Genomic DNA, 13,426 nt, shown 5'->3' on the forward strand with positions numbered 1-13,426 from the left:
AGAGCTCTTAAAGATAGCAGAGCCAGGGGATATGGGGAGAAGGCAGGAACAGGGTACTGATTGTGGATGATCAGCCATGATCACAGTGAATGGCGGTGCTGGCTCGAAGGGCCGAATGGCCTACTCCTGCACCTATTGTCTATTTCATGAAATATATATATTTTGAGGGTTAATTTACTGCTTATGTGTTAGAAAAATTCTAAGCTTCTGTTATGTAAACTACCAGCAGAAATCTTGAGAATCACTTTCAATTTATTGAAAATGCAGGAGCTTCAAGGGGCGTTGCCCCCTGGACCCCACCGGTTGCCTCCTGGACCCCCGGCCAATACTTCCTACTTTTTTTCTGGAGGTGAATATCATGCTTAGTCCACATTGTTTAAAAATGTTGGGTCTACTGTATGAGAAGGGGTTTAAAAAAATATATATGTTAATAATATAGTGTAATTCAATACAAAATAATATTTAAAATAAAAATTAAAAGAGTAAAGTATCATGTAGGCGAGATGTAAACATTCAAAAAGGATGTTTCATTCTAAATATATTTAATATAAAATAATTATAAATTATTTAAAACACTATTAACATTTATGACAGAAATTACAATTTGTGATGATCTGTCATGGAACAACCTCATTGAAGACGATAACAGTGGTTACGCAGACCTTGTTGCGAAGAGGCCCCCCATAACAGTTCAAGCTTTAGGGCCCCAAAAATGTAGGTCCGCCACTGCAGAGGTCAGTATTGGACAGGGAACCTCATCTTACTTCCTCTGCAAGGGAGTCAGAGGGCAATGTCACAGTCATAGAACATAGAACAAAGGTTTTGGCTTATGGTTTGGGACAGCACAGTGGCACAACGGTAGAGTTGCTGCCTTACAGCTCCAGAGATCCGCGTTTGACCCTGACTATGGGTGCTGTCTGTATGGAATTTATACATTCTCCCTGTGGCCGTGTGGGTTTGCCCCGGGTGCTATCCAGGTTTCCTCTCACACTCCAACGACATACAGGTTTGTTGGTCAATTGGCTTCTGTAAATTGTAAATTGTTCCCTAGAAGGCAGAAGAATGAGGTTGAGAAGGAAAGATAGATCAGTGATTGAATGGCGTGGACTCGATGGGCCAAATGGCATAATTCTGCTCCCATAACTTATGAACTTAGGAACTGCCTGCACATGATCCATATGCCTCCATTCCTTGTATATCCATGAGTCTATCCAAAAGCCTCTGCAATGCCACTATCGTATCTGCCTACTCCACCACCCCTGGCAGCACGTTCCATGCACGCAGCACCCTCTGTGTAAAAAATACATCTTCTTTAAACTTTGCTCCTTTCACCTTAAATCTTTGCTCTTAAGTCATTGAAATTTCCACCCTGGGACAAAGGTTTTAACTGTCTGAACTATCTTTGCCAGTCAAAATTGTATATACTTCTATCAGGTTTGATCATATAATTTACTAGGAGGGGCATAACGGATAAGATATCAAGATGTTTCCACTTCCACTTCAGTCTGAAGAAGGGTCTCGACCCGAAACGTCACCCATTCCTTCGCTCCGTAGATGCTGCCTAACCCACTGAGTTTCTCCAACAATTTGGTCAACCTTCAAGATGGTAGGAGAGTCTCAAACAAAGACTCATAGCTACAGGATCATGGAGTGGTCATTGGAACCTGAGGTGCACAGGAAATTCTTCTCTCAGAGTGTGGTAAACCTCTGGAATTCTTTGACCGGAACTATTTAAAATGAAGGTAGACAAATTTGTGATCAGGGAACTGAGGGCACAAAGTGTTGGAGTAAGTCAGCGGGTCAGGCAGCATCTCTGGACAACATGGGTAGGTGACATTTCGGGTCGCGACCCTTCTTCAGACTAATTGTGGTGGGGATAGGAGGGGGAGGAGGGGAGAAGAAAGCTGGAAGAGGGGAGAGGCAAGACAAAAGGTGGCAGATAATAGGTGGACACAGGTGAGGGGGGGGGGGGGTTTGGACAGGCACATGTTTGGAACAAAAGGCAGGGACCTCTCCCTGTATCTAATATCCCTAATCCAGGTAACATTCTCAAAAACAAAGGGGAAGGGGGGCAAGGTGGTCTTCATACATATCAATACCAAGGATGCCAACCTAAAACGGCACCTATCCATGTTCTCCAGAGATGCTGCCTGACCCGCTGAGTTACCCCAGTACTTTATGTCCTTTTGTGTATTAACCAGCAGTTTCTTGTTTCTATGCGGGGAACTGAGGACTGTGGGGAACTACCATAGAGAAGGAGTTGAAGGCTGGGGCAGATTTGCCATGATCGTACTGAATGTTGGGACATACCCGGGGCTGAATGGCCTTCTCCTGCTTCCTTTTTCCTTTGGGCCCCATATCTGCGGGGCGATGTGCTGGCCTTGGGGAGGTTCCAGAGGAGGTTTACAAGAATGCTCCCAGGGATGATTTGGTTAACCTATGATGAGTGTTTGACGGGACTGGGCCTGTACTCGCTGGAGTTTAGAAGGATGAGGGAGACCTCATTGAAACTTACCGAATAGTGAAAGGCCTGGATAGAGTGGATGTGCATAGGATGTTTCCACTAGTGGGAGAGTCTAGGACTAGAGGACATCAAAGTAAATCAAATCAACCTTTATTGTCATCTTGCAAAGCAACAGTTGTACAGTGCAAAATGAGAAGACGTTTCCCCGGGAATACCGGAGCATCGCACATGAAACTTAAAACATTTCACACATAATAACAATAAAAAACAATCCAGTCCCTGATGAAACAGTATAAATAGTTAAAAGCAGGTAAAACAGCAACATTAAAATACAGTAAAACCAATCATTAAAATGCCAAGCCGCAGAATCAGGTGACTGTGAGTACAGAGTGACTGTTTAGCAGCCTCACAGCCTGTGGCAGGAAGCTGTTTAGCAGTCTTGTAGTCCGGGCTTTGATGCTACGGTATCTCTTGCCTGATGGCAGGAGATCCAGGTGTATGTGGAGGGGGTGCAGTTTGTCCTTAGCTATTCTCAGGGCTTTTTTCGGACAACGGCTCTGGAACAGTTCTTGTACCGAGGGTAGGGAGACGCCAATGATCCTCTCTGCTCCCCTCACTACGCTCTGCAGAGACTTCCTGTCTGAGCAGTTGCAGTTGGAGTACCACGTATTTATGCAGTACGTGAGTACAGACTCCACCGTGCCCCTGTAGAAGGTCCTGAGGATGTTGGTGGGGAGTGAGGCCTGTTTGAGTTTCCTCAGGAAGTGCAGTCGCTGATGGGCCCGTTTGACAATCCCAGTGGTGTTCCTGGACCAGGTGAGACTGTCTGTAATTTGCAACATAGCCTCAGAATAAAAGGACGTACCTTTAGAAAAGAGATGAGAAGGAATTTCTTTATTCTGAGTGTGGTAAATCTGTGGAATTCTGCCACAGACGGCTATGGAGGCCGTCATTGGGTATTTTTAAAGCGAAGATTGACAGATTCTTGATTAGTAAGGGTGTCAAAGGTTATGGGGAGAAGGCAGGAGAGTGGGGTTGAGAGGGAAAGATAGATCAGCCATGATTGAATGGCGGGGTAGACTTAATGTGCTTAATATCCTAATTGTGCCCCTATAATTTATGAAATTACGAACTAAATCTGGAAGTTAATATGTGAAAAAGTGAGCTTTCCTCCAAATTCTCCTGTGGAGGGGCTCAGTGATACCTCAGCCAAGGATTAGTGTTCCATTGAATGTTTTTTTTGGCAAGAGCTGCAGGAGATCGAGACAATAATGGAGCTGTCAGCACAGCAGGAAAGAAAGCAAGATATAACATGCGGCTCAGACAAGAAACCAGGGTTGCTTCCCATGCTGAGTAGGGTGTGTTTGTATAAAGAATAGAAAGAATCAGTCAGTCTGAAGTAGGGTCACGACCCGAAACGTCGCCTATCCGTGTTTTCCAGAGATGCTGCCTGACCCACGGAGTTACTCCAGCAATTGATGACCAACTAGAGTGCAGTCCTGAGCTACCATCTACCTCATTGGGGACCCTCAGACAATCTTTAATCATATTGTACTAGACTTTATCTTGCACTGAACATTATTCCCATTATCCTGTATCTGTGCACTGTGGACAACTTGATTGTAACCATGTATTGTCTTTCCACTGACCAGATAGCATGCAATAAAAAAGCTTTTTGCTGTTCCTCGGTACACGTAGCAATAAACTAAACTAAACCGGAATCTTTATTCTTGAGAGAATTGCCCTGTGCAACAGGCATGGCTCCTGCCTTCATTACATTATGATAGATTGAAAGATACAGGCCCTTCTGCGCACTGGGTCTACACCAATTATTAATCACCCATATCCACTCTCGACAGACTAGGGGCAATTTACAGAGGTCAATTAACCTACCATCCCGCAGGAAGATAATATTAGACTGAACCCTTTTGGTCACTCAAGATCATATTGCAACATGCTTAATGCTGTTCTTTTCATTGATTGAAAGCCACAGCATAGAAACAGAACCTTCGGCCCACTGAGTCCACGCCGACCATCGATCACCCATTCACACTAGTTCTATATTCCACTTTCTCATCCACTCCCTACACACTAGGAAAAATTTACAAAGGTAAATTAACCTGCAAACCCACATGTCTTTGGTGTGTGGGAGGAAACCGGAGCACCTGAAGGAAACCCGCGCGGCCACAGAGAGAATGTGCAAATATGGTGTGGTGAACTATTTTGTCACTGAAACCAGAAAGATGGCCTGATTGTCGTCTTTTCTTGATTTTATATTGAAGGAGACCATTTTCTAACCACGGATTCTAAACTGTGTCATGCCATAATATCGTTCACCTTTCCCAGAACCTATTCTCAGCTGATTTTCATCAACTTTCCCACCACGTTCCAAAACACCAGGGGCACTCAGTACATTTTGCCAGATGCAATCTTCTCCTAATAGAAGTCAATGTTCTCCAGAACGTGTTGAGGGACGCATTGAAGCTGAGTGCATCCACTGCAAAGCCTGTGCGTGTGGAAGGACCACTGCCTGGCTATTGCCATGACCAGACACTAGTGTAACAGGATCTCAGATACCTCATGGGGTATTGTCCCAAGAGAGCACATGTGGCATTGATGCCTTTACTGTCCCCAATTATAGTTGCCCTCCCCTAATTCCTCATTTACTGTATCCTCCCTTCATTTCCATTTACCGTTGCCCTGGGAATGCACTGAATTCACTGCCTGTTCCTATGTCCATCTAAATGCCTCTTAAACTTTGCAATCATATCTGCTTCCAGCACCTCCTCTTATCTCTATTTTTCTAGCCACACTACAAGCATAAACTAAACCTTGGATGAATTGAAATCATTATCAAAAAATGTTCACAGAGCCTCCGTTTAAAACATTAAAAAGGCTCAATTTTAATGAACTGTCCAAAACACCTGGCCCAGTGACCAATCCTCTATCTTTAGCCGACAGATCTGGAGGTTACAGGTTTAATGATGGTAGTAAAACAGAGACAGAGGCGTCACTTAAGGATCAGTGTACCACAACAGGTGGTCTCACCACTGACGGTGTGGAAAGATTGACTCATTGGGAATGTTGACCTTTGGGATTTTTCTGCAGTCATCATTATCCCATAGCTTCTCCAGGCTAGGCTTAAGGGGCTGTCTCACTGTGGCGACCTAATCCGTGAGTTCAGAAGAGTTTGCCCTCAACTCACACTCGCAGCATGGTCGACACGAGGTCCTAGGAGTCCTTTGTAACTCTCCTTCATGCTCGAGAGTAGTCCCCGCGTACTCGAGGCCTCAGCTAGGTCGCGGCGTATTTTTCAACATGCTGAAAAAAGGCCGCCATGGAAAAAATCGATATTTTTTTTTACTCGTAGGTTTAGTTGAAGTAGGTCGTAGTAGGTCGGCATGTTATTCGTAGGTAATCGAGGGTTGTCGAAGGTAAGCAAATCGAAGGTAGTCATAGATATTCTTCAACATAGTCGAAGGGAGATCGAAGGAGGTCATCTTCACTCTCCACTATTCGGTGTCCAATTTTCCCGAAACTAGTCGAAGCTAGTCTTCAACATAGTCGAAGGAGGTCTTCTACATGACAACTCCTAAAATCTTCTGAACCCGCGTATTAGGTCGCCGCAGTGGGACAGCCCCTTTACACCTGAATGTATTTTAGTTATTTTTTGATTGAAATATGTGGTATGGAAATAAGCCCTTTGGCCCACTAAGTCCACGCTGACCATCGATCACCCGTTCACACTAATTCTATGTTATCCCACTTTCTCATTCACTCCCTACACACTAGGGCCAATTAACCTACAAACAGGCATGTCTTTCGGATGTGGGAGGAAACCGGAGCAGCCTAAATGAGAAATGGGATAACATAGAACTAGTGTGAATGGGTGATCGATGGTCGGTGTATACTCCGTGGGCCGAATGGCCTGTTTCCATGCAGTATTTTAAAATAAGACTAAACAAAACATCTTCTGATGGAAACGCATGCATTCATGTGAGGAACATGCAGACTCCACCAGAGGAGTTTGTGGGATAGAGTGGATGTGGAGACGATGTTTCCACTAGTGGGAGAGTCTAGGACTATAGGTCATTGCCTCAGAATAAAAGGACGTTCCTTTAGGAAGGAATGAGGGAGAATTTCTTAGTCAGAGGGTGGTGAATCTGTGGAATTCTTTGTCACAGAAGGATGTGGAGGCCAAGTCAATGGATATTTTTAAGGCATAGATTGATAGATTCTTGATTTATACGGGTGTCAGGGGTTATGGGGAAAAGGCAGGAGAATGGAATTAGGTTTGAGAGATTTATTTTTTATTTTTATACAATATACAATACAAATTTATTGTCATTTGAGCCCCAGTGAGACTCAAACTAAATTTTGTTTCCACAGCCATACAAACAAAAACAATGTCCTACAGACATACACACAATTAAGTTCACACAAGCATCCATCACAGTGAACCCACTGTGATGGAAGGCAAAAGTATTTTCTCTCCCCTGCTCTCCATGTCTCTCCCGATGTCCAAGCCCCAGGCGGCTGATGATAAGTCCCACGGCCATTTTAGGCCGTGCCGGGCGATTTACGGCCCCGCTCCCGGTCTAGAAGTCTCGAAGTTGGAGCCCCCGGCGGGCGCTGTAATGTCCCACGGCCATGAAGCCGTGCCGGGTGATGTACTTCCCCGCTCCGGGTCGTTCCAAACCCCGCGACACGGGCTGGAGAAGTCGCGTTGCGGGAGCTCCGGGAAGCGGTCTCTCTCTCCCCCCGGACCCGCGAGCTCCCGATGTCCCAGTCCACCGGACCTGCGGCTGCGTTGCTGGAGCCTCCGAGCCCCAGGAGTCGAGTCGCAGCAGCGAGTCACCGCCGCTCCCCACGTTCCGAGGCCGGCCAGCCCCACGATGGTGAGTAGTCCGCAGCGCAGTCTCCCGAGCCCCCAGGTCGTTCAGGTTGGAGGCCGCTCCACGGTGCTAGGCCCCAACGACAACGGAGACCCGACAGGGAAAAGGTCGGGTCTCCCGGACAGGGACGAGATTTTAAACGGTTTCCCCCTCCCCCCCCCGCCCCCCCACATATACACATTTAAAAACCAGTATTTAAAAAACACCAAACACTACATTTAACTAGACAAAAAATAAAAAAAGACAGACAGGCTGTAGGAGCCGCTGCAACGAGTCGCGCCGCCACCAGGTAGATAGATCATCCATGAATAAATGGCGGAGACTTGATAGGCCGAATGGCCTAATTCTGCTCCTATCACTTATGACCATAAGACCATTGTTGTTGACGTCAAAGTTAGGGGCAGCACTGTGGTGCATTGGTAGAGTTGCTGCCATGTAGATGTATATCTAAAGTCTAAAGTTTCTCTTTAGTTGCAGGTACAATGCCAGCGATCTTTGGTTTCCTACTTGGAAGCAAGATCGGGGCAGTTTGAAAACTAAAGCATATAAATACCGACAACATTTTTTTCCTTGTTGACCAATCCTCAGATGGTTCTGTGAGGGGAGGAAGTTGGAGAACACACCTGACATCCAGATATTCCAGGATGGCGATCTCTGTACGTTAGCTATTGCGGAGGCCTTCGAGGACGATACGGGTCGATACGCCTGTACGACCACCAACTGCTTTGGAACTGACAGTACGTCTGCTGAGATTTACGTCGAAGGTAAGCTCTTTATAAAACAAGTGTCAAGAGTGTGTCCAGGTTCCGCATCCAATACATGATTCTATGACCTTTCCGCCACCTTTCATGTTCCCACTGCTGGTCACATCCCTTTCTGCCTTTAGACTTTAGAGATATAGCACGGAAACAGGCCTTTGGCCCACCGTGTCCATGCAGACGAGCGATCACCCACTACACAAACAGAATCCTACACTCTAAGGACAAATTACAATTTACAGAAGCCATTTAACCTACAAACCCACACATCTTTGGAATGTGGGAGGAAACCGGAGCACACGGAGAAAACCCATGTGGTCACAGGGAGAATGTACGAACTCCATACAGACAGCACCCGTAGTCAGGATCGAACCCGGGTCTCTGGCGCTGTAAGTCTACCTTTGCGCCACTGTGCCACCCCTCTGTCTTTTGCAGAGTCTGCTCCCTCTGCAACTCCTTGGTTCACTCATCCATTCCCACCAAAACACCCCATTCTCAAGTACTTACCCTGTAAAACATGTCCCTTGGGGAGTCAAGAACCAGATAACATAGATTTATGGTGAGAGGAGAGAGATTTAATAGGAACCAGAAGGGCAATTAAGTGAAATGAGCTGCCAGAGGTGGTAGTTGAGGCTGGTGCTCCAACAGTATTTAAAAGACATTTGGACAGGTACATGGATAGGAAAGGTTTAGATGGACATGGACAATATTGGGCAGGTGGGAACTAGAATAGATGGGGCATCTCGGTTGGCATTAACGAGATGGGCCGTAAGGCCTATTTCCGTTTCCTAGGTCTCTATGATTCTATAACTGAGGGTGGCGCTATTCAGAGATGCAACACGTCCGCTCCTTTACAGTAAAGTTTGATGTACCTCTAACTCTGCTCCTCTCTCCAGGTGCATCATCCACGGATTCCGAGGGCGAGGGAGAGATGTTTCACTCACAACCGGGCGGCACGCCGCAGTAAGTGCCAGAGATCGTTAGTGTGCAAGAGCCCAGCCGCGCATGCGTTAGTCTCATGCAGCTGCCCAGGTTGCGCATAGGTGTGCGGGGGAGTGCAGCAGTGCGTGCGGCAGCAGTGGGCGTGCAAGAAACCTACGCTGTGTAACTGAACCCCATGGGAAATGTACATTGACCATGCAGCCACTGTGCAAGAGTTAAGTCTGAGTGTGCAATAGCCATTCGTGATTGTGCGAGACTCTGTAAGCGTGCACAACCTCCACAGAGAGTCCAGCATTAAAAGTGATTCAACGATACTTTATTGTCACATGTACAGTGAAATGTTTTGATTTGCAGGCTACCCAAATAGATCAGATAACACTATACATAAATAAAATAGTAAGATTAAACGAGAACTTACCAGTTTGAAGTTTGATCTGTATTTTATGAGGAGGAACGTTGAGGGAATACGTGAAGAACCCGCTTCCAACGCATGCGTGTCATTCTTCAAAGCAGCGGTGTGAGGTCACAGAAACTATAATGACCTAACATAGTAAGATTATCAAAGAGATACCAGTTTTGATATGATCATAGGAGGGTGGGAGCGGAGGGCACGTATTCCCTCAACGTTCCTCCTCATAAAATACAGATCAAACTTCAAACTGGTAAGTTCTCGTTTAATCTTACTATTTTACTTCGGAGTCACGTGAGTGACTACGTGAAGATTTCAAAGCTCTGTGACCTCATGCCGTGGAACGAGTCCATGCTTCACAACTGCCTTGGGTATTGGGAGAGAGTATCATTAGCAATTTTAGACACACTTATACAAAGACTTGTGTGATATAACGAGAAAATAAATTTATTAATTGAAATCATAGCCCTGTAACCCTTCGGGCAAATTATAATATTGAACGTAAAATGCTTTCCAAAACTGGTTTATTATAAAACCTTTGGAAAGTCCATTCGGATGACCATCCTGCTATTCTGAGGATTTGGTCCGTGGGTACCTCCAGAATTTTTGCTGCGGATGTTGCTGCAGCCCTGGTGGAATGAGATTTAAAAACAATAGTGTCTATTCCTGCCATCTTTAGGACACATTTGACCCACCTTGAGATAGTTTGGGTCGTGACCCTTTTGTGCGGTTTCTTGTAAGAAATTAACAGAGCCATTTCCTGCCCTCGAATGCTCTTAGTATATTCCATGTATATTGTATTGTATTGTATTCAAATTTATTGTCATTGTCTCAGTTAGAGACAACGAAATGAATTTCCCTTACAGGCAGTATCATAAAAATAAAAATAAATAAATAATAATAATAAATAATAAAACATATTAAAAATAAAATAGAATTTAAAAAAAAGCACAAACACTGAAAGTCCACGACACAACATAACACAGTGGCACCAAGGTGAGGAAGGCACCATAGTCCAGCCAGCCTCCCCTCCGTTCTTCCCAGATTTTCACTCGTGGTCGAGGCCTTCCTAGCACCCGCAGTCGCCACCCCGGGCGGCCCGATGTTCAGGCCCTCACGCCGGGCTGGTGGAACGCCGACGCCGAACCCCAACGGTGAACATCCTCCTCCTCAGCAGCCCGGACCTCCTGATCAGCCGCCTCCCGCAGCCGGAGTCCGCAGCTCCCGAAGTCCGCAGCTCCCGAGTCCGCAGCAGCTCCCGTGTCCGCAGCAGCTCCCGTGTCCGCAGCTCCCGTGTCCGCAGCTCCCGAGTCCGCAGCTCCCGAGTCCGCAGCTCCCGAGCCGGGCAGAGTCGCAGGACCCCGCGTTGTCTAATTGGATATGTCTTGCTATACACAGACGTTTGTCATATGGATATGCCATAAATTCAATCACTTGACCCGATGAGCCTGGTCTGTTTTGTTTTATTAACTCATGTATGACAAACACCAGTTTCTCGGGTGAGATGATCAAGGAGTCCAGGCTCAGTTTGCTTAATGACTGGACTCGTTGTGCAGAAACTAACGCCATGAGCATAACCATCTTCACGGTCAGTTTCTGAAGTGATAATGCTGTTATGGGCGACCAGCTCCTCAGCATGTTCAAAACGACACCCACATCCCAAATTTTGGAGTACCTGGTTTTAGGGGGATTTGCATTGAATATGCCCCTCATACGTTTTGTTACCAGGGGGTGCGTTCCCACCGTGTGCCGCTCCGTTCCTTGTGATAGGTAATTGGAGAGTGCACTTCTGGCACTATTGATGGCACTGTAGCCCAATCGTTTGTCATAATGGAGGTTTGTTAAGAATTCCAATACGGCCGGAATGTTCTTGGCCCTTTGGTCGAGGTTGTTGTCAAAGCAGCATATGCCCCATTTCTTGATGTGTCCGAGGTACTGCTTCCGTGTTGACAGTCTTTGTGCGGATGTGATGAGATTCATCGTCCTGTCTGACAGCCCCATGTCGTGTAGTGGGTCTTTCAGACTCTACAAATCAACAAATCCATAGTATTATGGCATGGGTGACTGCCCCCCCCCCCCCCCCCCCCCCCGCCCCCCCGTTACTGGATGAATTAATAAATTTGGGCTATGTCCAATAATGGAACATGGTTCTAACACCATCCCCTGTATGACTGAATACCACGGTTGAGTAGGCCAATCGGGTACTATGATAATCCCAGATGCCGAATATTGTTGAATTTTCCTTAGTACCCGGTTGATGAGGCAGAATGGGGGGAAAGCATAAAAAACGCCATTTCCCCCAATGCAGTGAGAAAGCATCTGTAGCTTCTGCCCCAGGGTCTGGTTTCCAGGAGACATACCTTGGTAATTGGTGATTCAACCTGGACGCAAAGATATCAATATCTGGTCTACCATATTTTGCTGTAATTTCAGCAAATACATTTTTATTTAACATCCATTCCGTGTTTTCATTAAATTTGCGTGACCTGGTGTCTGCCACTGAATTTAGCTTACCTGGTAGGTATGTTGCCGATATCCAAATGTTTCTTTGGATACACCATTTTGTAATACCATAGACGAGTTGTCAATAATGATGGGGTTGGAGCAATACCTAATGCTATGTTCCCACCACTGTAGTTCAATTATAGCTTCCGTAGGCAGCTCCATAGGTCTATCAAAATGACCTTTGTTAAATTTGAGTGCTCTAATTTTTGCTCTTTACAAATTTTGATAATGTAATGGCCCAAAATGTGTGGCCGGGAATGTAGCCACAATCTTCCCAATTATCCGGCCTACCCTCTAATGGAGGGTCTGTTGGTGTTTAAGAAGCTCGCTGCAATCCTCCTGTAGGGCTGCGGCTTTATCTATTGGTAAAGTTACTAATATATTGACCGTGTTAATGGTGAATCCTAGATAATCCATATTAGTTTCTGGTATCAATTTACACTTAACTACCGTTTGTGTTCCCCTCTGATGGGTACTGTATAGTATGCATCTTTTAAGTCAATGCTTGTCATATAGAAACCAGCTGATACTAATTCTTTAGCAGTGATAAAGGTATCCATCTTAAAATGAACATATTGAACAAATGTGTTTAGGGTTGAAAGGTCAATGATAATCCTGCAACCCCCATCTTTTTTATTTTTAATAATATGTTTGATACAAATTTTAATTGTTCATGAGTAGTATGCTCAATCACACCTTTTGTATACAATCGTTGTAGCTCCGTGTGGGCTTTAGATTGTTCGTTTTTTATAAGGACGAAATGCCTTTCTGGTGTATGTTGTACTGGGGGGTTATTGGAATGAGTAAATTCTATCAGATAACCCTGAATACTGCTTAGAATATACGAGTCTGTAGTGATTTTACACCATTCATAACTGTCGTATTGCAACCTCCCACCCCCCCCGTCGTGGGTCCCTTTTTTACAAAAGAACCCCACCCACGTACCTCCATGGTTACTGGTGGTTGTATTATTTTCTTGGTTTTTTGAAAAAGGGGGGTTCTGTTTTTATTGATTGTGTTCGAGGTTGTACTGGAGGTTGATGCTTCCGCATCTTCCAGGGTGGCCGTCCCTGGCCATACCCTAAAAAAGGCTGCTGTGGGTTGTATTGGTTTCTGGCAGTGCCACTGGTATGAGCCACACTTATCGGTCTTACATGTGGCTGGTACCGTGATCCAAAATAAGCCTTCATGCTGGCTTTGATGAGCCCCATTGTCTTGGCTTCTTCGTCCAGTTTCTTGACCTGTTTGGACAAGTCTTGCCCAAACAAAAGGGTTGAGGTTTTAACGGCTCTTTGTTTGCAAATTGTTGCGTATTTGGGATCTAGTGTCGGCTGAATAGCAGCCTTCCGCATGCTATTCAGCTCATATTGTACATTACAAAACAGAGCTAGTGCGTCTTGGTGGTCTTTAGTTAGCTCTGTTTTGTCCAGGGTGCGGGTGTAGGCTGTGATCC

The 13,426-nt window shown here is 45.6% G+C and overlaps 1 protein-coding gene across 5 annotated transcripts in view; it reads left to right on the forward strand.

Moving 5' to 3' along the window:
- palld (palladin, cytoskeletal associated protein) overlaps positions 1-13,426 on the forward strand; it is a 252,184-nt gene that overhangs the window by 100,421 nt on the left and 138,337 nt on the right. For all 5 annotated transcript variants that reach the window (XM_033018280.1, XM_033018281.1, XM_033018284.1 and 2 more), the window contains 2 exons: positions 7,948-8,123; positions 9,014-9,080. In XM_033018280.1, coding sequence (XP_032874171.1) covers positions 7,948-8,123; positions 9,014-9,080 — 243 coding nt within the window. The remainder of the gene's footprint in view (positions 1-7,947; positions 8,124-9,013; positions 9,081-13,426) is intronic.

Source organism: Amblyraja radiata, chromosome 3 (genome assembly GCF_010909765.2).
Source record: "Amblyraja radiata isolate CabotCenter1 chromosome 3, sAmbRad1.1.pri, whole genome shotgun sequence".
NCBI lineage: Eukaryota > Metazoa > Chordata > Chondrichthyes > Rajiformes > Rajidae > Amblyraja > Amblyraja radiata.